The sequence below is a fragment of the Bos taurus genome, chromosome 5 (genome assembly GCF_002263795.3).
Source record: "Bos taurus isolate L1 Dominette 01449 registration number 42190680 breed Hereford chromosome 5, ARS-UCD2.0, whole genome shotgun sequence".
In the NCBI taxonomy this organism is placed as follows: Eukaryota; Metazoa; Chordata; class Mammalia; order Artiodactyla; family Bovidae; genus Bos; species Bos taurus.
This window is the reverse complement of record NC_037332.1, coordinates 35810483-35837491: the sequence shown is the minus strand read 5'-3', so window position 1 is coordinate 35837491 and position 27009 is coordinate 35810483. Positions and strand designations below refer to the sequence as shown.

Here is a 27009-nt window from a genome sequence, read left to right as displayed (position 1 = left end):
GCCCACCAGGCTCCTCTCTCCATGGGATTTCACATGCAAGAATATTGGAATGGGTAGCCACTCCCTCCTCCAGGGAATCTTCCCGACCCAGGGATTGAACCCAGGTCTCCCGCATTGCAAGTAGATAGATTCTTTACCATCTGAGACACCAGCGAGGTGGTGTATACCGTATATATGATTTACTGTATATCATACCATATGTCTGGGGAAAAGTGAAGTACTTCTCTCTTCTCAGTTAAATAAGAAGCAGAGTAATTAACAGAGAAAGAAGAGAAAGTGGTATCTGAGATGTGAGGAGGGTAGAGAAGTTATGACATGATTGCATCAGAGAGTTGCAGTGGAAATTAATGCACATTGCTGATGGCTCTTGCAGCGGGTAGTTTAACAAAATGGCCAGCAACAATTCTCACCATTTACTATTTATGCTCTTTGGTAGTCCTCTCTCCTTGGACTTATTGAGTGGCTTCTAACAGATAGACTATGGGAGAAGTGGTGAAATGCCACATCTGAGATTTAGTTGTGGAAGACTGCTGCTGCCATCTTGGGCACATGCTGTCTCTTAGAATGCTTTTTCTAGGAGAAGCCAGCCCCTAGCCCTCTGGAGTGGCTCATGGGTTAAAGAAACAAGCCCTGACAACAGCAGTGTTAGTGACCTTAGAAACAGATTCCCTTTCCCTCCACTCCTATCCCAGACAAGACAGAGATGAGACCACATCTCTGGGCAGCAACTTGATATTAGTAACTTCACTAGAAACCTGAACCAGAGGAATCCAGCTAAGCTGTCATACATTCCTTATCCAGAAGCTGTGAGATAATTTATTATTTTCAGTGGCTACACTTTGGGGGTTACTTTTTATGCATCAGGAGATAACTAATACAGCCCTTTTGAGACATGTGGTCATAAACTTAAAAGATACTGAAAGAAGTTACAAATGTAAAGTAAGATAGAGGTATGTATTTTTTTTAGTCACATTTTGATGCACAGAAAGGGAAAGCAAGCAAAATTAAAGAGCAGAAGAAGAAAAGATAGGGAAAAGGAGGACATGAAATAAAGACACATTTTTAGCTTTGCTCTCTATATTTCTGTATGATTGAATTATTTATAATCAGTTTATGTTTATTCTTTATGTGTATAATTTAAAATAAAAGACAATGCTAAAAAAAGCAGCATTGAAGACTTCTTCCTGATAATACACTACAGAAACAGGCAATATAGTTTATCAGGGAAGGGCAAAATCACAGGGTTTGATCTGCTTCTTGAACGGCATTCTCATAAGCACAAGGTAAAGCCTTCGGATAACAGCTAAGGGTTATTTGCAAATGCTAGGTTTTAGCCCCCGGTAAGGCAGGAGCCTGGTAGGCTGCAGTCCATGGGGTCGCTAGGAGTCGGACACGACTGAACGACTTCACTTTCACTTTTCACTTTCATGCATTGGAGAAGGAAATGGCAACCCACTCCAGTGTTATTGTCTGGAGAATCCCAGGGACGGGGGAGCCTCATGGGCTGCCGTCTCTGGAGTCGCACAGAGTTGGACACGACTGAAGTGACTTAGCAGCAGTAGCAGCAGCAAGCTAGCAGCATTCCCATTCCATGTAAAAATCCAGATGAACACTCTGTGCAAGGTCCAGAGCTCTGCAGCTGTTGGCAAAGCGCACACGGAACCTTGGCATCTATCACCCAAGTCTGCGTCACTTTTCTTTGTGTGAAAACCTCTAGAGGCCCGAGGATAAAAGGCATCTCATCATTTAAGCATCAAGTACTGTTAAGTTAGATTCTCCAAGGCTTTCATCGACTGTGTCATTTTAGCCTCATCATTCTCTCAGGCTGTTACTCGATGAAGGTGTAAACACCAATGGAGAAAACAAAGACTTCTTGAGGTCTGTTTTGTTTCCCAAGTCCATGCCAAACCCTTTTGGTGTGGGTAGTTTCCTTGGCAATTATTCACTGTGCTTTGCTTACTCTGCCCACCTTCTAAAATGTATGCCCCTTAATAGTGGATATAAAGGAGCAGAATTGTCAATTCACTGAAAATAAGACAAAATTACTACTAAATAATTGAATATAATCTGATTAAATTTCCATTCCTATTAGATTGACGTCTTTTAAGCATGGACCATACCTTCTGCTTGCAACATTTACTAAACATCTGACTTTGCCAGGCAAAAGATACATCAGGAATAGCCCAGAGAAGCATGTATCATGTTTTTCTTGGCCACGTCATTGTCCTATTTTCTCTCACCTCATTTTCCCTCTATCCTGCTTTCACCTGTTTTTCTACCTCTTTTTGGGTCAGATTTTTACATGCTGCCATTAAAAAATTTATCTGATACTAGAGGTTTATTTATTCTAAAAATATCCTTCAACAAAGTATCCACAGAAAACTGGTTTGCTGTTGCAAGTATTAATTATTCACAAATCAATTAATTATTATAATTAGGATGCAAAAGTTAGATTTTAACATGTTTCCAATCACTCGTAAAAACACACAGCAAAAATCACCAATACCTGAAATATGAGATCAATGTCAACTAATTACGTCTTACTGAACGTGTCTCAATTTCAAGACCTTAAACTCTAGGTCTTTTCCTTGTACTGACCTTCACACGATTCGCCGCTTGGTGAAAACATCCCATTGTCATGGTAGCCATCTCTGCATTCACAGTGGTACCATCCAGGCAGGTTGATGCAGTTAGCACGGCTGTCACACTGAACAAAGCCATCAGAGCACTCATCGATGTCTGGGAAAGAAAACACAAATGAAATGTTATACAATTGTTGCCTCTCTCTCTAAGAAACTAAAATATTCTGTTAGACAGGTACTAAAATATTCAGTGCCAGCAAATCCTTAAAACTGAGAAAATATAAAATAAAGGCAGCCTACTTGGTTGTTTTTGACAGCTATACAGAAAGAATGCAGTGGTATTAGTAATAGGACAAACATCTGGACAGTTTCCCTGCTGCAAAAGTCACCCCACTGCAGAAAACGGAAAAAGAAAAGCATCTATGATATTCATTAGTGCTGCTTGCCAAATACTTCCCGCTCTTCTTCTGGACACAAGCTGGGATTGCCGTGTGACCTCCTGAAGCCAACTAGGGAAGTGATATGTGTCACTTCTAGGCAGAATCTTAAAGATGCAGTGTGTGGATTTGCACATATTCTCTCCCCATCACAATGACCAGTGATTTCCAGAAGCTCTGAAGTTCAACCTGAGTCCTGAGTGAAGATAATATGGGGCATAGTCCTCCTCTACTTGAGGTGGACATACAGTAAGAGCAAGAAATAAACCTTTTTGCTTTAAGTCACTGAGATTTTAGAGTCTTTTATTACTATCAACATAATCTCTAGTATATGGCAATAGCATTCATGCATCAGTATGCTTCTGATTTTTGAAAATATATCTCATTTATGTCACCTTTTAATTGGTTCATATATATCATTAACTCATTCAACCCTCAAAAAAGATCTTGATATGTAGACAGTATATTGAATATATGGGAAAAAAAATGAGGTAAAAGGAAATACTGGGATATAACCAAGGTCACCTAAAAGTTCATGGTAGCCTAACTTCCAGCTGTGTGTTCCTTCTTACAAGTAGACATAGGTTCAAATTGGCAAAATTACCTAAACAGAGCATGCGTCTTGAGTCTAATATATTGGTTCCAGTAGCTTTTTACTAATCCCAAATGCTATGAGGTCATTATTCTCCTTATTCAGTTTGTTGATAAATGGGAACATCTGGCTCTCATCCAAGTCTCTTTACTCATTCACAGAAGAAAAAGTAATGCCTAGAGTTGCTTGGCAGACTGTCCCCTTCTTCTTATATATTGTCTGGGTTTCTGGATGCATGGGGTTGCCTCAGTTCAGTCGCTCAGTCATTTCCGACTCTTTGCAACACCATGGACCACAGCACACCAGGCTTCCCTGTCCATTGCCAGCTCCCAGAGCTTACTCAAACTCATGTCCATTGAGTCAGTGATGCCATCAACCATCTCATCCTTTGTTATCCCCTTCTCCTCCTGCCTTCAATCTTTCCCAGCATCAGGGTCTTTTCCAATGAGTCAGTTCTTCACATCAGGTGGCCAAAGTATTGGGAGTTTCAGCTTCAGCACTGGTCCTTCAAATTAATATTCAGGACTGATTTCCTTTAGGATTGACTGGTTGGATCTCCTTGCCATCCAAGGAACTCTCAAGAGTCTTCTCCACAGTTTTAAAGCATGAATTCTTCAGTGCTCAGCTTTCTTTAGGGTCCAACTCTAACATCCATACATGACTACTGGAAAAACCATAGCTTTGACTAGACAGATGTTTGTTGGCAAAGTAATGTCTCTGCTTTTTAATATGCTGTCAAGGTTGGTCATAGCTTTTCTTCCAAGGAGCAACCATCTTTTAATTTCATTGCTGCAGTCACCATCTGCAGTGATTTTGGAGCCCCCCAAAATAAAGTCTCTCACTGTTTCCATTGTTTCCCCATGTATTTGCCATGAAGTGATGGGGACAGATGCCATGATCTTAGTTTTCTGAATGTTGAGCTTTAAGCCAACTTTTTCACTCTCCTCTTTCACTTTCATTAAGACGCTCTTTAGTTCTTCACTTTCTGCCAAAAGGGTAATGTCATCTGAATATCTGAGGTTATTGACATTTCTCCCAGCAATCTTGATTCCAGCTTGTGCCGCATCCAGCCTGGCATTTTGCATGATGTATTCTGCATATAAGTTAAATAAGCAGGGTGACAATATACAGCCTTGAAGTACTCCTTTCCTGATTTGGAACCAGTCTGTTTTTCAATGTCCAGTTCTAATTGTTGCTTCTTGACCTGCATACAGATTTCTCAGGAGGCAGGTCAGGTGGTTTGGTATTTCCATCTCTTTCAGAATTTTCCAGTTTGTTGTGATCTACACAGTCAAAGGCTTCGGTGAGATCAATAAAGCAGAAGCAGATGCTTTTTTGGAACTCTCTTGCTTTTTTGATGATCCAGCAGATGTTGGCAATTTGATTTCTGTTTCCTCTGCTTTTTCTAAATCCAGCTTGAAGATCTGGAAGTTCACGGTTCATGTACTGTTGAACTCTGGCTTGAAGAATTCTGAGCATTACTTTGCTAGCGTGTGAGATGAGTGCAATTGTGTGGTAGTTTGCATATTCTTTGGTATTGCCTTTCTTTGGGATTGGAATGAAAATGGACCTTTTCCAGTCCTGTGGCCACTGCTGAGTTTTCCAAATTTCCTGGCATCTTGGGTCCAGCAGTTTCACAGCATCATCTTTTAGGATTTGAAATAGCTCAACTGGAATTTCATCATCTCCACCAGCTTTGTTGGTAGTGATGCTTCCTAAGGCCCACTTGACTTTGCATTCCAGGATGTCTGGCTCTAGGTGAGTGATCACCACATCATGGGGTCGCCCCAGACCTTGCTAAATGATCTGCTGCCATATCCATCTTGACAACCTTGCCATGCCTGCAGATTCCACTTGCCAAGGTAGAACAGGCTTTTCTTAATGTTTCCCATATATTCAAAAGCAGAGACATTACTTTGCCAACAAAGGTCCGTCTAGTCAAGGCTATGGTTTTTCCTGTGGTCATGTATGGATGTGAGAGTTGGACTGTGAAGAAGCCTGAGCACCGAAGAATTGATGCTTTTGAACTGTAGTGTTGGAGGAGACTCTTGAGAGTCCCTTGGACTGCAAGGAGATCCAACCAGTCCATCCTAAAGGAGATCAGTCCTGGGTGTTCTTTGGAAGGAATGATGCTAAAGCTGAAACTCCAGTACTTTGGCCACCTCATGCAAAGAGTTGACTCATTGGAAAAGACTCTGATGCTGGGAGGGATTGGGGGCAGGAGGAGAAGGGGACGACAGAGGATGAGATGGCTGGATGGCATCACTGACTCGATGGACATGAATTCGGGTGAACTCCGGGAGTTGGTGATGGACAGGGAGGCCTGGAGTGCTGCAATTCATGGGGTCTCAAGGAGTCAGACACGACTGAGCGACTGACCTGGACTGAAATGAACACCTGAGTCATATTCCCTGCTGCAGTGACCATCATGAAAATGTCCTTCCTTCCTTGTTGAAGGGAAGACCAAGTACTTTTTAGAGTTCTTTCCCTCCAGACAGTCCACTTTAATTCAGTTAGATGAGACTAAGAAGGCAGTAAATACTGTTGAGCTGGAGTGGACTATCCACTGCTTCTTAGTCTCATCTAATTCCAAATTCGGGAAGTATATATTTCTTTCAGTCTGTCTTAAAATTTCTCTTTTTCTTTGTTCAATTTTGAAAGAGACAGACTTTGAATAAAAGAATAAATTTTTTTAAAAGGAGAAAAAAATGTCATCACTCATTTACTTCTTGATAAACCCAGAGATCCTTCTCTTAAAGAAGGTACAAACCATTCTCTTAGATCAGGTAATAAGTGAAAAAATAAATATTTCATATGATTGCAAAATTTTAACATTATTTCAAAGCCATGAATGAATGACATGTCACTGTGGTTCCTCTTCTAAAGAGTCAGCTCCTGCTGTCAGTAATTCCTATTGTCAAAATAATTGTTAGTGGTTAAATTAGCTAGCCATTAACTTCCAGACATACAGCTGATGTGGACTGCTTCGATTTACTAAGACCTTACAGGTTTCATGAAACACTGTATTTATATTTCAGGGGCCTCCCTAACTGATGAACCTCTGATTTATAAATGGGACTAAAATGCTATGCTCATTTCAGCTTTATATGGTCTTTTCCTCTAACACAAATGATGCAGAAAATTGGTTATGTCATTTCTTAAGTGCATGGACAAAAGAAAACAGGTTGGAATTTAAGCTTTGGAAGTGAGTTTATTGGAAGAAGGCTGTGAGGGGGATGTTTAGAGTACCTTATTTTAGAAGAATTTGTTCATTAGCATTGGTGATTTAGAAGTAACTATTAATGGAACAGAGCCTTCTCTACTGAAGCAACTTTCACATTTCATGTGCACTTGCATTTAGCCCTTTTATCTTTCTGCAACACAAGGGTTATCTCAGGTCATATGACACAGATATATATTTAAAATTTTACTCCTCATTCATTGTCTCTTGTCAATCATTCTAATCACCAGGACCACTGTTATACTGCTTCATCCCCACTTCTCTTTGTTTATATTACAGCAGCCTTCCTTGATCTATAACCATTAAATTTTAATAGAAATGCTATGCAGTATATTAGTGGATATCCCCTGAAGACTGGGAATTGAAACATATGCTGGCCATAGTGCATTTTCCTATACAATTTGACTATTATTATTTAACTGTTACTATTAAGTTTTATTTTAAAAGATAAATAAGCAAATATATGTCACTCATTAATTTACCATTCAATATTTATTGAATACCTGTTATATGTCAAGTACTAAGTGCTGGGGAAACAAGGATACACAATGCAGAAGTAATTCCTGCCCTCACCGGGTTTAGTATATATCTAAATTGTGTTTTAAGAAAATAAATTGATTAAAGTCTAAATTTACAATCTTACAGGACAGTGTTTCCTAACATGTGACACATCTGCCACCACTGGTATGGTATTTAGGTGATTATAGGTAAACATTTTATTTCATGTTTCTGCATTATTTCTATTTATAGTAAGCTATGGTTTTTCCAGTAGTCATGTATGGATGTGAGAGTTGGACTATAAAGAAAGCTGAGCACTGAAGAATTCATGCTTTTGAACTGGAGTGTTGGAGAAGACTCTTGACAGTCCCTTGGACAGCAAGGAGATCCAACCAGTCCATCCTAAAGGAAATCAGTCTTGAATATTCATTGGAAGGACTGATGCTGAAGCTGAAGCTCCAGTGCTTTGGCCACCTGATGTTAAGAACTGACTCATTGGAAAAGACCCTGATGCTGGGAAAGATTGAAGGTAGGAGGAGAAGGGGATGACAGAGGATGAGATGGTTGGATGGCATCACCGACTCAATGGACATGAGTTTGAGCAAACTCCGGGAGTTGGTGATGGACAGGGAGGCCTGGCGTGCTGCAGTCTATGGGGTCGCAAAGAGTCGGACAGGACTGAACGACTGAACTGATAGCAATTGATGCTAATAGTACAGTAGTAAAATCATATTTAAACTTTAAAAGTGAGAGGGATTACAGAAACCACACTAAGTATATATTGGCACAGACAATATATGAATATGATAAAACTTATTAAGATGGCATATAAATAACTGGAATTTTGATATAGTATGGAACAATTAGTTACATTTCAGAACGAATTACTGAGTAATTCCTTAGGTACTGAAATGCCTTAATTCATTTACAATATGACTCAATTTATCAAATACAGTATAAATATCCATATGTCATGGCTCAAATTATATACTTGTTACCATTTAGGACAGCAAAGTAAAGCTGGCCAGATAACGTACATTGCTTTATTTTATACTTTCATGTTCTTGCTATTTTTGATTTGTTTATGAAAACTTTTCTACTTTGGTGAAAGTCAGTAGAAAATGAAAGTGTGCTTGAATTGCCAAAGTATGCACTTCCCAAAAGGAGATATGTTTGTTTGTGTCATGGTTCTAATTAAAGTGAAAGATAAAACAAGCAGTACTGTAAGCTATCTGATGGTATGTATGCTGTTAGTTACTTTGTAAACCTTAATAAGAATTGAAATCTGATCCGCCACTTAAGAATTAAGTAGATTTTTATCCATCACAAATTTAAATATTACTGTGAGTTAGAATACCTAAATGCACACACTGTGTGCATTTTCAGATACATACATATTAAGCTTTACATATCATATATTAACAGAAAATAGCAAAAAAAAAAAATCAAATAATTTATTTCTTTGGTACTTCTTTAGGTCAGTTAAAAACAAACCTTCATATTATCAAGTTAGAAACACAAAGAACAGCAGACCTAGGGGAGAAAAAGTTATAAGAACCACCAAGTTTGAACAAATTACTTTCCAACTGAATAAGAGTATTCAAAAAGATCAGTACAGGATGTATAAGTTCATATGATTTATTCTTGATTACAAGGGACTTAATTTTACCCTCTGCAGGTACATTATATAAAAAGCTAAAAATAAATTTTATGAAAAACTATGATTTCATTACATATTCTTTCTTAGGAAGGAACTAGTTTGTAGTTCCTTGGGAACGCTTAGAACTTTTTCAGCAGCTACTTTTAGAACAGTCAGCTAGTGATGATATTAAGATGCTGTCCCAGAGCGCAGAGAATCTAAAATCCAAAAACTGTTTAGCTATCCAATAGCAGTTACAAATAGCAGTTATACTCCAGGGATCAAAATCGACTTAGAAAATAAAAGTGGAAGCACTGCGGGGATAGATTTTCTGGAAAGTGCATATGTTTTAAGGACTTCCCTGGTGGCTCAGACAGTAAAGCGTCTGCCCACAATTTGGGAGATCTGGGTTTGATCCCTGGGTAGGGAAGATCCTCTGGAGCAGGAAATGGAAACCCACTACATAATCATTAAAAATAAACCAACAGGCAGAAAACAAGAAAGGAAACTGTATGAGTAAAAAAAAAGCTCACAGATGTTAGTATCTTGCTTTTTTCATCTCCCTCAGGTATGGTGACGTAAAACTGGGTGCCTCCTATGTTCTGAAGCCAGAACACTGGCTTCAGAGGTAGCCAAATGAAAATGGCTTTTGATATCAGCATTTAGAAGGTCACTTCAGGAAGTGACAAATCATTTCTTTGTAAAATTAAATGTAGTTGTAAAATGAGACACTTAAATGATAAACAAAGCCTTCTCATGCATGATAAGTTATTTCTACTATAACAGCATACCTGAGAACAATATAAAGTGCAAATATCTAGAACCACCTATGTCTAAAACAGACCCTAATCATTAGTTTAAGCTGCTACCCTATACAAAAGAAAAAGACTTTTTTTTTTAAATCAAAAAGCTATTTTTAATGGCAAAGTCAAATAATGAGAGTACTGTGTTTCAAAGTGTTTATTATTAATAAAAACCTAGACATCATTTCTCATTAAAAAATAGTGCTTGGACTATTCATGTCACTATCCTGTGTACTGGTAGTTAAATTATATTGATAACAGTAGGCAATTAAACATCCTCAAAACAATTAATCAACTCTTGATTACCCACATGTAGATTATTTGCTTTTCAGATTATCTGCAACAGTTTTTTTTTTTTAATCAAAAGGTCATTTCCTTCTGTCTTTTGTGAATTTATGGGAAGTCTGCTTTCAACATTCAGATGTGAGTGCTCAAGGAAAGCAAACTCATTTGAGTATTGCATTGTTTTTTACAACTATGTCAGATTTGAATATATTAATAAAATATTGCCCAAAATTTCATAAGAAGGCTAATTTTCTCATGTGAACTTTTTAAAAGTAAAATGATGATATATGTAAATAAACTATGAAAATCCTAAAATTCTTTTCACAAGTTGGATAACATTGGAGATTTAGTGAAAATTACTTTAATTACTTTACAGTTCATAATTAGGAAGCCAATGACTGCTCTTAAGCATAATATCATTTCTTCATTAGGTCATTTAGGCGTCACAACAGCTATGTGAACTATTCCTATCCCTATGTCACAGACAAAGAAGCAGTGAAAGCAAATGCATTGCCCACGGTCAAACCACAGCCCAGAACTCTCTCAAGCCCAGTGCTCTTTCTCTTACCGTAGGCTGCCTCTGAAGACCAGTTTGGCCAACCAGAAACAGCTTATATTCTGAGATGTCTAATAATATATCCTAATGTGAGTGAATTTTCAGCTCTTTGGTGTGCTAACTGGGTAACAGTGAGTATTTTACTAAACCTCTCTGAGTTTTCTGTTTTTGACCTAGAAGTAATGCTCTCTATCTCTTAATAGTTTGCTGTTGACTACTGCTATTAAGTAATCTAATAACTTTTCCTTACAGGAGAAACAGTGCCTAGCTCATAATAGGTATTCCTCCCTATCTTTTTGCTCACTTTTCAAAATTATCTTGACTGTTTGGGTTTTCTCTTTATCAGTTTGTGAATTTTTCACCAAAAAACCCAAAACAAAACAAAAAAATAGGGTGAGGGGAAGTCTGAATTGGTTCTATGGATTGATTTGGGGAGAATTGATTCTTTACATTATTGAATCTTTTAATCCATATACATGATGTATTTCCTTTTTCTCTAATGATTTTTATAGCTTTTATGGTCTTCATAGGTTTTTAAAAGGATGTCTTCTATATATTTTGACTGGGCTTATTCTTAAATGACTTTTTTTTTTTTTTTGGTATTCATTTTATTAAGACTAACATTATTTCCCCCCCACTTTATTAAGGTGTAATTCACAAAATGATAATATATTTAAAGTGTACAAATATGATGATTTAATATAAGTATGAAGCATGAAAGGATTCTCCCATTTAGTTAATTAGCACATCCATCCCCTCACAGATTTACTTTTTATTTTTGGTAAGAACATTGAAACCATACTATTTAAAAATTTTTTTATTATACAATACAGTGTTATTAACTATAGTCATCATGGTACACATATTATTTCCTCACACCTAAAACCATCTATATTGAGGTAACATTTATATACAAAAATGATCAACAATTTCATGAGTTTTGATATGTAACCACTACACAATCAAGGTATAATAAATTGTTTTCATGCCCAAAATTTCCTTAATATTACAATAGTTTAAAAATAATGTGTGTAAATATGGGCAGTGACTGCATCTGTGTGTGTGTGTGTGTTTCTCTAACATCTAGCAAAGTACTAGACACATAGTTAGAGGTTCATAAGCATTTACTGAGTGAATGAATGATCTATTTGTAACATCAAATAACTAAGTGGCAAGCTCAGCATTTCACCTTTTGAGTCCTTCGAGATCAGGGGAAACTACAGCAGGGGTGGTAGTTTAAAAGCATTCACTAAGAAGCAATAACAAGATAAGATGACACTTTCTCATCCTATTTCAAATATTTATGTCAAAAACTTGATTATAATATTAAATGGAGTCGAACTGGTATAAAAAATACGTTCACTACATGTATAAGATACAATATAAATGTAATGGTGTATTTAATATCTATAACATATATTATTAATTTTTTAACAAAAAGGGTACAAAAAACTTCTAATTAAAGATGAAAGATTAAAAACATTGTTAAATCTCTTCTTCTTCCTAATCTTATAAACATATGTTAAAGGAACAAAGAAACATGTAAACAAAGGCAAAAAGTAAAACACCATCAATAAAAGAAGCAAATTCAAGAAATTTGAGTTAATTAAAGGTCTACTGATGAATAATCAACCCAATTACCTCCTCCCACTTTAAGAGGACAGCTGAAAGAAAGCAATTACCCCCACAGCCAGAATGGATTGTTCTTCTGTAAGGAAAATAAATATAATGTGTGGAGGAAACTAAGTAGCTAATGTTGGAATTATCCTTTGTAAGAAAGTCTCCTGCATTTTAGAGTTTAGAGTTCAAAGTATAAAAAGTGGCATCTTTTTAACTCAGTTAATAAGTCTGTTGGTCAACAAATTTTATCTTCATATTGAAGATCAAACAATACTGTTTTATTTGAAAATTCACTCAAATATTATCGTGAAATCAAGGAGAAACAAATACTTGAGAAAAGACTATAACATTTAACAGAATAACCAAGATATACCATCATAAAAACTGACCCTGAAGGAAACAGAAATAATAAACAGAACACAATTTAAAATATTTCTAGTTAATGCTTTCTGATAGATTTGGAAGAATATTTCATTCATAAGGGATACAGTGTTATAAAAAAGGAGTAGTCAAAGAATAAGAAGGAGATTTAGTTCCCTAGAAAATTTCTAATCTTTCCTTGGAAGATTTAATTTCTTGGAAATTAAAAATATGATAGCTGAAATTAAAAAAAAAAAGCAATATAAGACTTGAGAGATCAGCTATTTGAATCCAGATACTCTAGTTGCAGAGGTCAAACCCTGACCCCATATACAACACCACCTCAAATAAATTAAACAGACTCACATTTAAACTCACATTGTGAAATTTCACAATAAGTACGAAATATAAATCTTTTTTTTAAATTTTATTTTATTTTTAAACTTTACAATATTGTATTAGTTTTGCCAAATATCGAAATGAATCCGCCACAGGTATACCCGTGTTCCCCATCCTGAACCGTCCTCCCTCCTCCCTCCCCTACCCTCCCTCTGGGTCATCCCAGTGCACCAGCCCCAAGCATCCAGTACCGTGCATCGAACCTGGACTGGCATCATGTATGAAACGAAATATAAATCTTAATATCTTCCAGAAGGGAGATAACCTTTATGTACAACCTTCAGGTTACACATAAAGGGATAAGAATAAGTCTAGCATCACACTTCTCACTGTGGTAAGACAATAAATCAATGATTTTGACCCTAGAATTCTACACTTGGCAAAACTATTAAATACCTATATAAAAGCAAGATAAATATATTGTAAGACATAATTTCTTAGAAAGTTTTTGTGTCATGCACTATTTTTTAAAAGGTGTTACTGATGATGTAATGCAATAAAATAAAGGACTAAATCCAGGTAGAGAAAGACCAAGCAGGAGTTCACACCCTCTCCTAAAACCTCTCACTTTGCAAGGATATAGCCCTGTCTTAGTTCTTTTACCTCATTGCCTCTATTATCTAGTCTTCTTTGCAGCTTTTATCTTCTCAATCTCCAAAAGTTTCAGCTCCTTAGAGATCTATTTTCAGGTATTTTATTTTCCATCTACTAACTTCTTAATGATTTCATCTAATACTAGTGCTTTAAATACTCAAACACCATCAATACACTGAAAACTACCTGTAGTGCGTTGAATACTGTTCCTAAAAACATCACGTCCACTCAGAGCTCAGAATATAACTCTATTTGGAAATAGGAAATTAAAACAAACAAACAAACTCTCTTTAGTAGATAAAACAAGAAATGAAGGCAAAAACATATACTGGTAAAGGCTAAAAAGGTAACTTAAAGGGAATATAGATGGGCAGTGGTACAAGGGAGGTAAATCACCATCTATCAAACAATTAGTTACTAATAATGTATAAAATGGACCAATTAAACAAAGCATCGTATAAACATATTAGAAGAATAGGAAAGCAGTCCCTTCTAGCACTTCCTCTCAACTGGAATTTCACAAGAGAATTAAGTTCTAATGCCCTAAGGCATCCTGAGTAAATTATAAATGAACTTCTCCCCCATGTAGCAGGTATGGTACTAGTTATGTGCCATCCTTGGGAGATCTGAGAAATGAGTCTCTCCAGCCATTTTCTGGTTTGTAGCTCAGGTGAGGAACTACTCTTAGAAAAACTGATAGAAGGTAAGCAGGAAGTGAGTCAGGGATGCTATTGCTTTTCAAGTTGTATGTTTGATTTTTTAACCAGGTATCTATTTTCTTTCATGTACATAGAAATACTTTTAAAGAGCTTTCAGAAACCCTCATCTTTAAAATGTTGAGTATAACAGGATAGCAATTTTGCTAGTAGTGATATCTAGATGAAAAGAAAAATGAGCCAGAAGCTCTGGAGAAAGATATGAGGACCAGAAGCATGTGGATAATATAATCATAACTGATACTTCTCATTCAACATAGAATTGAAACTCTCTCTGATGTGTTAGCAGCAAGTTGGACAAGGTGTTTAATAAAATGGAATTCTGGAAACTCCTAGAAATTTAAAAATCTTTGCCAGTTCTATCCCTTTTACTGGGTAGCTTAGCTTAATGCGTAGGATATGAGACTTAGAATACTTTTACTTATTCAATCACTTGACAAATACAGACCAAAAGTCTCTCATAGAAAACATGCTAGTCATTATGGCAGTATACTCAAGAGCTCATAGCCTAATGAAAAAGATGTAGCATTAGCACAAGTGTCTCAGATACAAGACAGATATGAGTCCTGAAGGAAGAATACAGATGAAGAAATATGTGAATTCAGAAAAGAGACACTGAAACTCTGATCATTAAAAACTAAGCTACTGGAGTAAAAATACTGATGAACAAAAACTTCCAGATTTATTCCTATAAATACTAGCAAGTTACTTAAAACATTTATTCATTTATTATATTGTAATCAAGTTTAGTTCAGTTCAGTCACTCATTCATTATAGTCATGTCCGACTCTTTGCGACTCCATGGACTGCAGCATGCCAGGCTTCCCTGTCCACCACCAACTCCTGAAGCTTGCTCAAACTCATGTTCATTGAGTTGGTGATGTCATCCAATCATCTCATCCTCTGTCATCTCCTCCTCCTCCTGCCTTCAATCTTTCCCAGCATCAGGGTCTTTTGTAATGAGTCAGTTCTTCACATCAGGTGGCCAAAATACTGGAGCTTCAGCTTCAGCATCAGTCCTTCTAATGAATATTCAGGACTGATTTCCTTTAGGATGAATTGGTTGGATCTCCTTGCTGTCCAAGAGACTCTCAAGAGTCTTCTCCAACACCACAGTTCAAAAACATGAATTCTTCAGCACTCAGCTTTCTTTACGGTCCACTCTCACATCCATACATGACTACTGGGAAAACCATAGCTTTGACTAGATAGACCTTGGTCGGCAAAGTAATGTCTCTGCTTTTTAATATGCTGTCTAGGATGGGTATAGTTTTTCTTCCAGGGAGCAAGTGTCTTTTAATTTCATGGCTGCAGTCACCATCTGCAATGATTTTGTTACTTTTAAAATAGACATGCTTTTTTCATACATTAGATGATATTATAGTTAGGCTCCCAAGATAATATGAATTGCTCGCTCTATAATAAGGAGTAGATTGCTTTAAAACAGAGTAAGACCCAGAGGGATGGTATGGGGAGGGAGGAGGGAGGAGGGTTCAGGATGGGGAGCACATGTATACCTGTGATGGATTCATTTTGATATTTGGCAAAACTAATACAATTATGTAAAGTTTAAAAATAAAATAAAATTTAAAAAATAAATAAATAAATAAAAAATTAAAAAAAAAAAAAAAAAAAAAACAGAGTAAAACCAGAAAGCTCTTAACTACTATGCTTCCCTGAGCCACCTCTAATAGCAAGGATTAGACTGCCTACTTGATTTTGAGATTCTTTCCAGAAGGAGAAAAAGGAAGCTGATTTCTCAAACTATCCAGTAAGAATAAGATAGCTAGAGTGCTTTTGCGTAGTAATCTACCACAAGTTTTCTAATTATTAACATAGCACTACAAAAAGGCTTTATGCATTTTGATGAACTCACCAGTTATTCAGAAAAAAAGGTTTTGAATGGCATGCCAAGAAAGGTAAGATGACAGTCAAAATAGCTACTCTATATTTATTAGAGAACTAACTGACAAATTTATATCAGGAGAAATACTGCTTTGAGTGAAATGAGCTCACTGATGCCATAAATAAAGAAACGGAATACTACAATTTCCACATATCTGAATGAGAAGTCATCAGATAGAGCCTTGAGTGGGTCCTAAGCAAGAAATGTACTGATGGATGGTTTCTATCGGCTTTGAGCAAGTGTCAGATCTCTGATAGACTATCTACTTTCAGATCATTTTATTATAACAACTGCTTCCATCTCTATTAAAACACCCATTAGCTTGATACAGGATTCTCAGCCAGTAATGAAACATCACAGCTCTCCCACATTGATAACTGAAGGGAAAAAGATACCAGAAAGGAAGTAATTGAACAAACCAATAACTTCTTCCAATTACAATTAAACGAAACATCCTATGGGTTTCTTAAACACACGTTTACTCTTTTATGGTGCTCCCAAACCACAGAGGCTGAAGGCCACTTCTTGGTCCTGTCAATATATTGTCACTTAATCAAACTTCTTCCAGACTAATTATATTTTTTGTTCACTTTAACAAACCATTTCTTCATGATAGTTAGATTAGTTGTACAATTAGATTTGATTCCCTAAGGCAACACCAAACGATAGATCAAAGGGTTTCCAATCTTGAGTGTTTGATTCAGCCTAATTCTGTATTTGAGTAATGCATTTTAAAAAGAAAAAAAAAAAGTCCTTTAGACCACATTTTTATGACTATCTGAAATAAATAAGGGACTGGTGGTTCTACAGGTAAAGAATCTGCCTGCCAATGCAGGAGATGCAAGAAATGCAGGTTTGATCCTTGGGTGGTTTGATCCTTGGGTTGTGAAGATCCCCTGGAGGAGGAAATGGCAACCCACTCCATTATTCTTGCCTGAAAAATTCCATGGACAGAACATGACCGAGAGACTGAGCATAGGAGAGGGAAAGATAACTGACAGCCGCCTGGCTATTAAGTGTCAGGTATTTTATTTGGCAACAAAATACCATTACACTGCCATTTCCATCACACCATCATACCACTGTTCACATATACACACACCTAAACTTTTAAAAATCATTCACATAGTAACTGGAGAAATGATATGTAGGGATCCAAAGGAAAAACAATCCTTATGCAAGCAGAGCTGCCATAGCTACTTGTTGTTTTCTATGGAAGCGCATGTGTTTCTCAGGAATTCATCCTGCTGCTTAGAGGTGAGATTCAGTATTGTAAAGCAGTCTGGCAAGATCTGCCCTTCTAGTAGTTTCAGTGGATCAGTAAACAACAGAAGTAACAGGAAGTCTAGTTTTATCTACACTGGCTTTGTATTAAGCTGCTGGAGCAAAGGTAATGAATGATTAAAAGCACAATGATAAGGGAGTAATTAAATAAATTATGGCACATGCATAAAATGGAATGCTATACAGCTTATTAAAATGATGTTTCTGAAAATCATTAATGATATGAAAAATATGATTAATGTCATGCAAAAAAGCAGGATTAAAATTATGAAGAAAATATTATTCCAGTATGTAAATGTGTATTTCATTTTGAATAAGATAGCAGTTACCTCCAGTTGGTGACATTACAGATTATTTTTATTTTGTGTATTTCTTCATTTTATAAATCTTATAAAATTAAATATACATCGCTTTTATAATTTAAAAACATTGTTCTTATATAATATGTTATCTTATATAATACTATACAGGAACTATAATTCAATATAAATTTTAAAAAGTAAATATACATTACTTTTATAATTTAAAAAGATTTACAAAAGGGTATAGAGTTTATAAATAAAACCAGGATGGATTGGAAGAGTAGTTATGCACCCTCATAAATTAATGTCTTAAGAAGATGGTCAAGGCCGTCTATTCTCCTCTCCTGTGGTCCCCCTTCCATAGTTTGCTTACTCCAAGACTCATACCGGCCCTCCCCTTCCCTGCACATGAACTGGACTCTTCCATCTCCATGCTTCTGCCTGCAAGCTTTCCTTTTCCTGGAGTACATATTCTCTTGCTTGGACTCATCTGAATCATATTTGCAAGGCTGTTCTCAGGTCTTCTGTATCAGGGATACCATTCCAAATTCCCTGGGTTCTAGTTCTCCTGCTGGACTTGTTGAGTTTACCACAGTCAGCTGAGAATCTGTTAGACTTTTTGCACTCCAGATTTATAGAAACATAATTGGTATGTAATACTGTATAAGTCTAGGAGAAGGCAATGGATCATATTGATTTGGTACACTTATATGTTGCAGAATGATTACGACCATAGCTCAGCTAACATGCCATCATGTCACGTAATTACCATTTCTATTTTTGTGATGAGAACACACATAAGATTTAGCAACTTTCAAATGTATAATACAGTATTATTAACTGTGATCACAATGCCATGCAGTAGATTCCCAGAACATATTCATCTTCTAGCTGGAAATTTGTACTCTTTGACCAATGTCTCCCCATTTCTCCCAACTCTTAGCCCCTGATAACCACCAATCCACTCTCTGCTTCTGCACATTTGGCTTTTTTAGATTCCACATGTAAGTGCCATCAAACAGTACTGTCTTTTTACGTCTGACATTTCACTTAGCATGACGCCCTCAGGGTCCATTCATGTTTTCACAAATGGCAGGATTTCCTTCTTTCTTATGACTGAATAATGTTCTATTGTATATATATATCACATATTCTTTATAAATTCATCCAATGATGGACACTTGATTGTTTCTAAATGACAGTCCTCAAAGGGCCTGAATTTTGCATCATCCATTTTCGAATCCCGCTGTTTCTAGAATATGTCTGGTGTACAGTGGGCCTCAGTAAATAACTGTTGAACTCTGATGAATTCATACTTAACAAACAGGACTGAGTCATGAGTAGGAGGCATCTGGATTGATACATGAGTGTTTGAAAGCATTTCAAAGACCATTAATGAAATGGACTTATTTAAGCAGTTATATATATATATTTTTTTCCTCTAGAATTTATTTATTTTAATTAATTAATTTATTTTAATTGGAGGCTAATTACTTTACAATATTGTAGTGCTTTTTGCCATACATTGACATGAATCAGCCATGGGTGTACGTGTGTTCCCCATCCTGAACCCCCACCCTCCTCCCTCCCCATCCCATCCCTCAGGATCATCCCAGTGCACCAGCCCTGAGCACCCTGTCCCAGGTATCAATGATATTTTTTTAAAAGGAAATGCTTCTGGAGTGAATTTAAGAACATAACTTAAGCACTGGTCTTTCAAACTTTAACTCACAATGAATAAACCAAAAATAAGAAGGACTTTTGGACTTTAAAAACAAAGAAAAAAATATCAGGGAGGTTGACTTAAAAGATTAAGTGATCCAATTTTTTTACATGGCTTAAAGAATATGATATGTACTGAGAGATGCCATTTTATTTTCAATTAACCAACACTTCCTTTAAGAACTACACTAACAAAAACTGCTCTGAAATTTAAATTTGGGACTTTAAAGCTAAAGCATAAATATTAAATTTGTCTACATTTAAACTGAAACTATTTCAAAGATAATGAATAAAAGTAGTTGTAATGCAAACTATAAAATTAAGCAGTCTAGACTTCTCATTTCCTACTGCAGGTCATTAAAAAACAGGGAAAACTTCTGTTAAATCAACTTTATTTATGCTCTGGTGGCATGCTTGCTCTAAACCATAAAGATAGCCTCTGTAATTCTTTCCACTCTAATATCTCCTGTGCCTAGAGAACAAAAGAAATTCACTTAACTACAAAAGTGAAATTTATTAGACAGGCAGGGAAAATTAATTGATGAATTCTATCTCACTGGTTAAAAATTTTTCTACTCACATATTTAATCTCTTCTTATCTTGAAGAAAATAGAGTCATACTATCTACTATTAAAAGAAATTCCTGGGAAGAATAAAAATAGTTACAGTAAGCTTATTGTGGCAGATTGCTAACAGATCTCAGAAACCAATTTCTTCTTCCTTGGCACACAGCTAGACTATCTGAGTTTTAGCCAATGGAGTATGAGTAGCCAAAGCTTTTAGGAAACAGATGTGTTGACCTCTACACTCTTCTCCTTCTGCTGGCTGGATACAGTTAACAAGGTCTCCAGAAACAGAAAGGGAGGGATGGGAGAGGAGGCAAAAGAGAGAAGGAGTTTCATTCCCTTAACTTCCTACCAATAAAAAACACAGGGAGCTTAGCCTGGACTCTGTGATGACCTAGAGAGTGGGATGGAAGCAGGGAGGGAGGGAGGGAGGCTCAAGAGGGAGGGGATATAGATATAATTATGACTGATTCATACTGTTATATGGCAGAAACCAATACAACATTGCAAAGTAGTTATACTCCAATTAAAAAAAAAGAAACGCTTTGAACAGTTACTTGAGAAATAAACTTCTATGATGATAAAGTCAATCTATTTGTCATGGCTAATAGTCCCCTCATTCAATACTGTACCCTATATAAACTATCTGAAATCTATCTTTCTAGTTCATAGGCATGGGAAATCTAAGCAATGCCAATCATGTCACCTTCAACATAGATATGTTTCCTAGTAGCATATATAATATTCATGTCATGTATAATCATGTTTATATTAAGTAATTTATTCACTCATGCAGCAGATTTGACAGAGAGCCTATTGAGCAGAACTTGAGGACACAGGAGTAAAAAGAATATGGGACCTGGTTTTGAGAAGCTCTTAGTTATAGTAAGAAAGATAGCTCTATGTGTAGCCTGATGTACTAAGACATGTGCTTCCTGTTCACTCCCTTTTTTCTCTTATCTGTGAATGGCTTTCTCTCCTAAGGTCCTTTTTCCTTCCTCTAGAACCCATCCCCAGCTCACGCAGAACACTGAGCTACTTACTCTGTAAATAGCAGCAAAGGCTGGAAAATTCAAAGGTGGAAAGACTAGTTAAGGGTATTTGGAAAAATAGGAAAGGATTTAATGAGACGATGATGCTAGGTCTGAAGAAGGATCCAGAAACTATCTGAGGGTAGCATAGATGGCACCTGGTGCCCAGCTTGGAGTGGAGACCTCACAATGACTGTTGAAATCACCAGTAAGTTTTGATTATTCACAAGACAAACACCTTCCTGTAACATTGCCTACCAGAATCCTGTCAAAGTAAGATAAGCTATCCTGGACACACAAACTGGAAGGGCCCTGGGAAACACAGGTCATATGTGTAAGCATCTCTGGGTGTACACTGAAGAGACTGATCCCAAAAAGTGACTGGCCTAATTGCTAATAACACTGGGTTCACAGTGCACAGCCTTGGGATATTTCTGCCAATACAGTATCTGTGGTGACGTCTGGAATGTAGTTATGCAATTAAAAAACACTACCCTGAGATCACTTATATTATCCAGGTACTTTTCTCACTGTATGCAATTTGATAGCAGTTTTAGACACAAAATTTTCCAAAAGATTAATGTTATGTAAGGATTAACTGATAATTTTGATCTGGTTTCCAGGTCTCTTATTTCTTCAACATTATGAAGTAGATGAATTATACCCCATATAACTTTTCCTTTTTAAAGATGATTCTGAAATTAAAGTCCTATAATTATATTCTCCAGGGTTTCTAAAAAGTCTCTACATATTTTCTTCAAAATAGTAACTTTTTTTCTGTCTGACTGACCCATACTCTCTCTCCACTCAGAGTGACTGTTTCTGGAATTTCACAGAAAGTCTCAATTACAGGGTCTCTTACAATGAAGCAAATCATTCTAAAAATTTACATGTGATTATTGTTTTTTCCTAGTTAAAAAAGGCTTCTACCAATAGCAATTATTATATTACTACCACTCTCCTATTATACAAGATTCTCCAACAAGGAGGACATTTACAAAATGATGTTTTGCACATGATGCTAAGACTACATGAAAACGTGAAAAAAGAACAAAAATGAGCTGTCTACATTGTACTTACATGCTGAGGAAAACATCCCCAAATCCCTGAATTAATAATAGTGCTCTTTTCTCCATGTTTTAAAGTTATTGCTGTGACTTTCAAATTTTATTTTGTCATAGGCCAAGGATCCCAAAGGTGTCGTACAACATGACCTATTACTTGGGATTCTCATTGCTGAGGCTTTATTGGGTCAGCTTCTATTATCTACTTTATTTATCTCCCTATTTCAATGGGGCCATGGAGGGATGGTTAAAAGTGAACATTTCCTATAAATGCATCTCTTCACCTCCATCTCTGAGGTTGATTCATGATCTAACAGGTACTAATGTAACAGGACCGACTTCAGACATCATATACTACGTAAAAGAAACTATCTGTAGTGCTGGTTGCTAAGGCATGTTACTATGTTATTAGAGATAAATTTCGGGAAGGACTCCAAACTTAAGCAATAAAATAATGTAACATTCTGATGACAGAAATTTTAGAAGACTTGCACTTTTGAAAATTCTGAATGGCTGCCATCTTGTTCACAGGTGGTGGACCCACAAATTGAGCCATAGTATGTTAAAATATCATTCTTCATATGTCCCTCTCAACAGCCTGGGTGCTCTGTCAACCAACAATAAATATCAATAAATCAAATATAAATAAATGATATAGTACACAGTGTATAATTCCATGTCCATAAAATTCTAGGAAATGCAAAGTAACATACACCAATGGAAAGTAAATCAATAGTCCCCTGGGGAAGGCGGAGGCATTACAAAGGCCCCTTTTCCTTCGTTTTTTTATTTGGCTGCAGCAGGTCTTAGCGGCAGCGTGTGGGATCTTTAGTTGCAGCAGATGGGGTCTAGTTCCCTGACCAGGGATCAAACCTGGGCCCCCTGAACTGGGAGTACAGAGTCTTAACCACTGTACAGCCAGGGAATTCCCCCAAATGGCCCATTTTTTAACAAAGGAAAACTGGGGTGGGGGGAGAGTGATATACCAAAACATCAAATTTATACTTTCAATATGTGGGGTTTACTGTCTGTCAATTTTAACTCAATACACTATTAAATTATGTTATAAAAAGTAATATGTGTTCTTAACTTGATGCATATATCTGATGACAATAGTCAGAAATTGGTTTTTAATCCTTTACTGCTGTATAACTATCAATGACTAAATAATCTTCAAGTCCTCAAGTGATCAAACTGTACTTAGAGAAGGAGCCAAAAATAGCAATAAAATTTAGAAAATCAGTTACAGAAACTGGAGAGTTAGTATAAAGGGAGGCTGAGCGTTTGGGAACTCAAGGATAGGAGTAATTAACAGGAATACAGTATTTTAGCCTCATATTAAGAAACAGAAATTTTACAAAGGAACAGGTGCAGGGACACAGCCTGGGAAGCCTCCTTTGCAAAATAGGAAAGCAGGTGACAGAGGAAGGAGGACTACTGCCCTGGATACTCACTGAACTCAGCAGGTCAGTCTGCCTGGCAGTTCTTCCCAGACAGCACTGAAAGCAAAGATGAGGGTCTAGGGCAGCCCAGGTAGCACTGGGTCCCACTGTTCAGGTTCCTGGGAAGGGTTGGTGGGCAGCAGGCTGCTCACCCTGTTTGGAAATCAATGAATCCAGTTGTGGGAAACAGAATCTTGAAAGGGCTAGAAAGTCAGGCCCAGTTTGAGATGGAATCTTTTTTACCCCTAAGTACTTACAGCATCATATAAGTACTCATCATATGACTCATCATATGTCTCCTAACGTAACTGACTTGCTTTATAGCTCAACAACTCTCTGTTTGAGCTCATATTCCTACAGTGGAGAGCACTGCCTATGACTCTTTGATGCCTCATGTTGCTGACAATAAAATTGATTGAAGGAATAAAATAATGTTAGGAGGCTTTCCTAAAGCTTATTAGCACTGTTTCCCAGTCAACACCATCATCTACTTCAAAGACACTCTGCTACAAACAGAATCAGCCGCCTAGTTCACCTAGTAAAGGATGGACACCAGAATCTGAGAGTTAAATTACAATGATAATTATAATTAACCAATGATAAATCTCAGACTCGTTTTATTAACGGTTGCAGAAGCCACTATGACAGGAGGCCAAGAAATCTCTGCTCAGTTCCCCAATTCAGAGAGCTCCTTGGGCTTGCCTTGCTATGTGATTCAACTCGACTGAGGTTTTGAGTTTGAGCAATCCATCTACTCAGGAGACAAATCCAACAGTAGATCTGCCTTTGGCGGGGGGTGGGGGCATAACATAATATTTATATTTCATAGACACTTTCCCCTCTTGATCAGTGGGAGACAGACTGAAGAGAGGATGACTGGGTACTAGCCACTGGGGATCTGGTGAGGTTAAGCCATAAAGGCTTCTGTGCTGCAGGGACACACACTCACACTCACACATGCATGCTGCTTCAGGTCCACTCTGTTGAACACAGCAGGTAGAATGCACTTGTCCACATAACTGAAAAGTTACCAAAATAAACTCTTGAGCTTCTCTGGTCTCTATGATTCATGGAAGGGGAAGGGCACAGTTTCTTTAATTTGATCATTCTAATCTAGTTCCATTGCAGCTGGCATGATACAAGGGGAAATACAGTTTCTGTCATTTCCTTCAGAGTTTTTCTGTCCAATTCAATCAAATATTGAGTCTAAGTTCCAAACACCGTGTTGGCACTGTGGATGCAGCAACAAATGAGCAAGTTGTTCCTCCCAGATGGGTGGTCTGAGAGTCTAACCAGCACAGAAGGATGGGCAGAGCTTGCCCTTGGAGGTGATGGGAGTGTGTGAGATCAAGGACCATGAAAAACAGGCAGTGATGAACAAACACTGAACTTGGAAGGTGATGAACTACCAGTCATCAGCCCAAAGGGGTAGGAATAGGAGGAGAAGTCAGGTGCCAGATCATTGAAACTGAAGAAGAAGAGGAAGTGGGAGTCAACCTGGAAGAATTCTTCTTCCTAAAGAAACAGACACTGGCTCTTTTGTAGAAAGCTGGGGTCTCTTTAAGGATATGAGGGGATTTGTTAAGAGCACTAACTGAGCCAGATGCAGCTCAGCAGCAGCTATATTACAGGTACAAACATGTTAACAAATCACTAGACATGAATGACAAGGGCTATCCTAGTGGAAAGTGCTCTGCCAGAAAGGGTAGGTAAAGTCAGTGACTTTCAAACTGACTGGAAAAACAAGCTGATGAAGGCATTCCAAACACAGAGACAGGAGCAGGACAAAGATCAGAGGAGAGTAAGTGACTCAGCAGGCAAGGGCACATTCATGTGAGGGGAGGTGCAAGAAACCAGGTAGAACATACAGGTTGGCATAAAATGCTGAAGAGACCTGTTTGTTGGAGCTGCAATTTTAGATACTATCCTGAAAGCAATGTGGAGACAAGCCAGCTTTTGAGTAGACTGTGTTCAGTCATGAAGCTCTATCAGCAGGCTAATGGTGACAAAAAGCAGATAACGAGTTCCCATAAACCCTTACCCATTTTCCTAGGAAATGTGTTGATCCAGCTTTGAATGTGAGCTCCCACTCATTCTCTGCTTTGGGGAGCTTATCCCTCGACTGTCTGCTCTGTCTTGTCCCATTTGTATTCGATGTTATTTACCAAACCCTGACTTAATTTTCGCCCCAAGGAGCCACTGCTCCCACTACCTGCCAAAATATTGTGTCAAAATGGGAACAGAAAGTACCAATATTTTTTGTATGGTCCTAGGCTCTGAAACAGCACATACACACAGGCTCTGAAATGTGGCTAACCAAAGGTAGAGACAGAGAAGTCACATGGCCAGATCTGTTTAGAGGTAGATGAGAAGGGGAGGATGGTAAGAAGAAAGCTAAGCTAGAGGAAGGAAGACCAGTAGAGATGATAGAGATAACGATGGTAGTAGCAGAGAGGATCAGTGCAGAGATACTGAGGAGGTAGAATCCACAGGACTTTATAGAAAGAGGGAGAGAAAAATGGAAGAACACTTTGCTGTTAACTTTCAGGTGCTTGTGAGAGATCTAGGCAAAGACGTCTTAATGACCATTGAAAACACATATCCAGGGTTCAAGAGAGGTTGGAAACAAAGCACAGATTTGATATTGTTTGCTATATACTGTTTTAAATGAAGCCATAACATGAATGAGAAAAAGCTTTGCTAAAGGAGAGTATTCAAAATAGGAAGTAAGACTGAGGAAGAGGAATCAGAGGCAGAAGAACAGCCTCAAACAGTAAGAGGTTGAAAGGATTTCCAGAAAGAGGATTTTCAACAGTGTCAAATGGGTTAAATAAAATGAAAATGGAAGAGGCCACTGGATGCAGCAATTCAGATGGGAGCAGGTGGGGGGATACAAATAGAAACCAGATGAAAAGTAAATAGAAAAATAAAATAAAGACAGTGAATACAGATTTCATTTCAAAACAGCTTGACCATGAAAGAAAGGAATAAGGTATGTCGTTATTTTGAAAGGAAAGGAAAAGTAAGGATTCAAGGAATATATTGAGATAATGAAACTTGAGTGTATCTATAGGCTGAGGAAATGAGACCAGCCAAAAGGGGAAGACTGATGATACAAAACACAAAATGGATAATTGGGCTTTAATCCCATTTCATTATTTCTGCGTGCGTGAAAAATAATTCATAAAACAAAGTATTTTATTCTTCTCTGATATTCAAGATACAAGGTAAAAAATGGATCATTAGAAAGGAGATGGAAGCTATCGGTAGAATTTTTTCCCTCTTTTCCTGCCTTGTCACCAGTAAAATCCTGAGTCCTGAATTTGGAGCAGAAAATACCACTTTAAAAGTGTTGTATGACTTAAACATT

At 37.2% G+C, this 27009-nt stretch overlaps 1 protein-coding gene across 4 annotated transcripts in view; it reads right to left on the bottom strand.

Moving 5' to 3' along the window:
- Positions 1–27009, bottom strand: part of NELL2 (neural EGFL like 2) — a 464213-nt gene that overhangs the window by 24205 nt on the left and 412999 nt on the right. For all 4 annotated transcript variants that reach the window (XM_024991811.2, XM_059886477.1, XM_005206382.5 and 1 more), the window contains one exon: positions 2599–2739. In XM_024991811.2, the coding sequence (XP_024847579.1) occupies positions 2599–2739 (141 nt within the window). The remainder of the gene's footprint in view (positions 1–2598; positions 2740–27009) is intronic.